The 2,734-nt window shown below is 49.8% G+C and overlaps 1 protein-coding gene across 1 annotated transcript; it reads right to left on the bottom strand.

Moving 5' to 3' along the window:
- Positions 1-1,022: 1,022 nt before the first annotated feature.
- On the bottom strand, positions 1,023-2,680 carry LOC104269208 (chromosome unknown open reading frame, human C14orf1; the record flags this gene model as incomplete). The annotated part of the gene is made up of 3 exons (XM_009870713.1): positions 1,023-1,102; positions 1,268-1,386; positions 2,590-2,680. Coding segments are annotated over 3 exons (290 nt in total), but the record flags the coding sequence as incomplete, so codon positions are not given.
- Between the last annotated feature and the right edge of the window lie 54 nt (positions 2,681-2,734).

The raw sequence follows: 2,734 nt of genomic DNA, 5'->3' as shown, positions 1-2,734 counted from the left end.
TACTATCATACCTGACACATTCATATTAAATGCCTGAAACAGTCTACAGCTGTCTCTTTTAATAGCCTGAAATATTTTGTGGAATGGAAAAATTGTTTTCTGTCCAGTGCTACTGTTGTACTCTTCCTCCCTTCTGTTTTTTTCCTCTTTCTTTTGCACATGTACCATCTTCCCAGCTAGGAGATCCTGCTGCTTCCTCCCTACCTTCTGTGCACTGCCCATCTGGTTTGGGCATTATTTCATCGATGTCTAAGCAACCTGTTCCTGTTTTCTCTGTCTTCCGTAGTTATAGCTCGCTGAAAATGTTGCTCAGTCCTTGCTCACAGATGCATGCACTTTGCTGTCACCAATATGCTGTGGAAGCAAGAGCTGTGACAACTCTCTTCATGGGTGTGAGTGTGTGCATGTGTGTCCTGTGAGCAGTAGGACCTGGAACTTTATGGGAAGGAGTCAGGGAAAGGTGAGTTTGCTGTAAAGAGATGATTTATTCTGCAACATGCAGTAGAAACTGCTGTTTGCTCTAAGACTGTACATCCTCTACATGCTGCTGTGTAGCAGAAAGACAGACATAGTACCCTGTATTTTTCTGTCATTTATTAGAAATGGCCCCTGAAGTACACACACATGCAAGTTACACAGCAGGGCCAGGAGCAGCACACCTCTTTTTCTGGTCCAAACTGTTCAGTGGATCCTGGGCAGCCCTGCACCTCCTCCCCACAGGTGGACTGGAACAGAAGTCCTTAGTGCAGTGGGGGTAGCTGAGACATTGCCTGCTATGCTTGCAGAGGGCAGTTGGTGACTGCCCCCTGCAAGCTTTGATGCAAACTCCTCTGGGACTTGGGCTTTGACATCAGTCAGTCAAAATGTTGGCCTGGACTAGGAAAAAACACTTGGAAATGCAGAATGATTGAAAGAATCCAACATTGATTCACCAGTGTGCTGGTGTCCTGGAGAAGTTCAGATGAGCTTTAATTTGGCAGTGAAGACAGGAGACAATGCTGACCTATGCAGGGCCCTCAGCTTCAGTTTTTCTTCTTGTTTTGTGACAGTGCTTCTACCTCCAGGTACTGCAGCCCAATCAGCATCCCCAAGATAGAGAAACCTGTGGTGGGGATACAGGATGAATTGTATAGAAAATGCTGGACAGGAGATGAGGTATTTGCTCCCACCATGCCCTCCCTGCCCCTAGCTCATAGCCTTGTGGAGACTTTTTCTTTGGGATCATAGCTCCAAGGAAATTTTGTGGAAGATGCAGAGCTCTACTTACTTGCTACCATGAGGGGTGCCATGACTCCAATTGTAAGGGCTGCGGTGTGGTAAATGAAGACCTCGGAGAGGAAGTGAGCAAGGGCCAAAAAGAAGGTGAAGAGCGTGATGTAGTAGAGGCTGTTGGAGAGCAGAAAGAAGCAGGTTAACCACACAGCCCCATAGTATGGGCACAAGCATGGCTGAGTGGAAGAGGCAAACCTGTGTGCAGCCCCATTTGTCCTTGGTGTGGCATCACAGAGGGCAGTGAGGTGCCTAGTGAGGTGCAAAAGCTCCCTGGGCAACAGCTGTGAGAAGAGCAGGGCGGCATGTTCACTACTACTTTGAAAGACACAGGCATTATCTGGCCTGAAGGCAGGTGAGGAGGGGAGAGCAAGGGTAGGACACTGGTGAAGTAAGAAGCATGTGCACACACAGAAAGAGGGAGAGAGCTGTATGAGCCAACAGGATTTGGCTGCATCACGCAACACGTCTTCCCTCCTGTGTGTGCTCTGCTACCCTCAGGGCCAGAGAGCAGGTCCAACTGATGCAAGATAAAAAAAATCTTTCTACAAAACAACTGGTTTCATGGCAACGGGTGTTGCCACCACTCCCAAGAAACAGAGTCCCTGCACCTCCCTACCATAGACAAGCCTAGGCAATCCAAGGACGTGCTGCCAGGTGTAAAGTGACTTGTCCTGCAGGGCTGACAGAGGTGGTGACAAAAGAGTGAGGTGAGTTCTAGCAACTTCCAACACAGGCTTTGCTTAGCACAGACCCAGATTTGGCCTGCTTGGAAATCCCTCTGAGAAATAGTACTATTACCACAGGCAGAAGTGCCTTGCCTCCCACCACAGGCCTTGTCCTCAGGCCCAGGTAAGAGTTTATGGAAGAAGACAGTGGGTTAAGACCACCGCAAGGTGCCTCTCCACCTGCCACAATCCTTAGCGGAGCTGTCACAGGAGAAGAAGTACTGAGCATCAGTCAGACCACAGCACTAGCCTTTGCTTAATGTCAACAGGGCAGCAACACCATCAGGAGATGCTTTCCTAGCTGGAGCTCAGAAATTTGTGACATAAGAGGCTCTCAGATCCACTGATTTCTGCCTGGGCTAGGAAATGGAACTCAAATGCGCAGACTCTCCCTAGAGGGGCAGCAGGGAGCGGCAGTTAACACACAGATCCCACGGTGCTGTTGAAGCTTTTTTAGGGGAACGCTTTCAACCCTGCAGAGTCCAGGAGCAGCTCTTGATTCCCCACCTCCTCCGCACAGCCCTCTAAGCAACCTGCTCATGTTGCGACTAGCAAGCAAACCGAAAGATTCATCGGGCGCTCCTTTACTTACGTCCTGTTGCGGATGTCGATGGCGCAGAGGCAGCGGATCACTGATGACAGCAGGGTCCAAACGCCAAAGATCCGAGCCTGGAGCCCGTTCACTGTGCAAAGAAGGGGAGAGCACATGGAGACATCACCATCCCCGGCATCATCCC

The sequence above is a fragment of the Apaloderma vittatum genome, unplaced genomic scaffold, assembly GCF_000703405.1.
Source record: "Apaloderma vittatum isolate BGI_N311 unplaced genomic scaffold, ASM70340v1 Scaffold44635, whole genome shotgun sequence".
In the NCBI taxonomy this organism is placed as follows: Eukaryota; Metazoa; Chordata; class Aves; order Trogoniformes; family Trogonidae; genus Apaloderma; species Apaloderma vittatum.
This window is presented reverse-complemented; position numbering and strand designations above follow the sequence as displayed.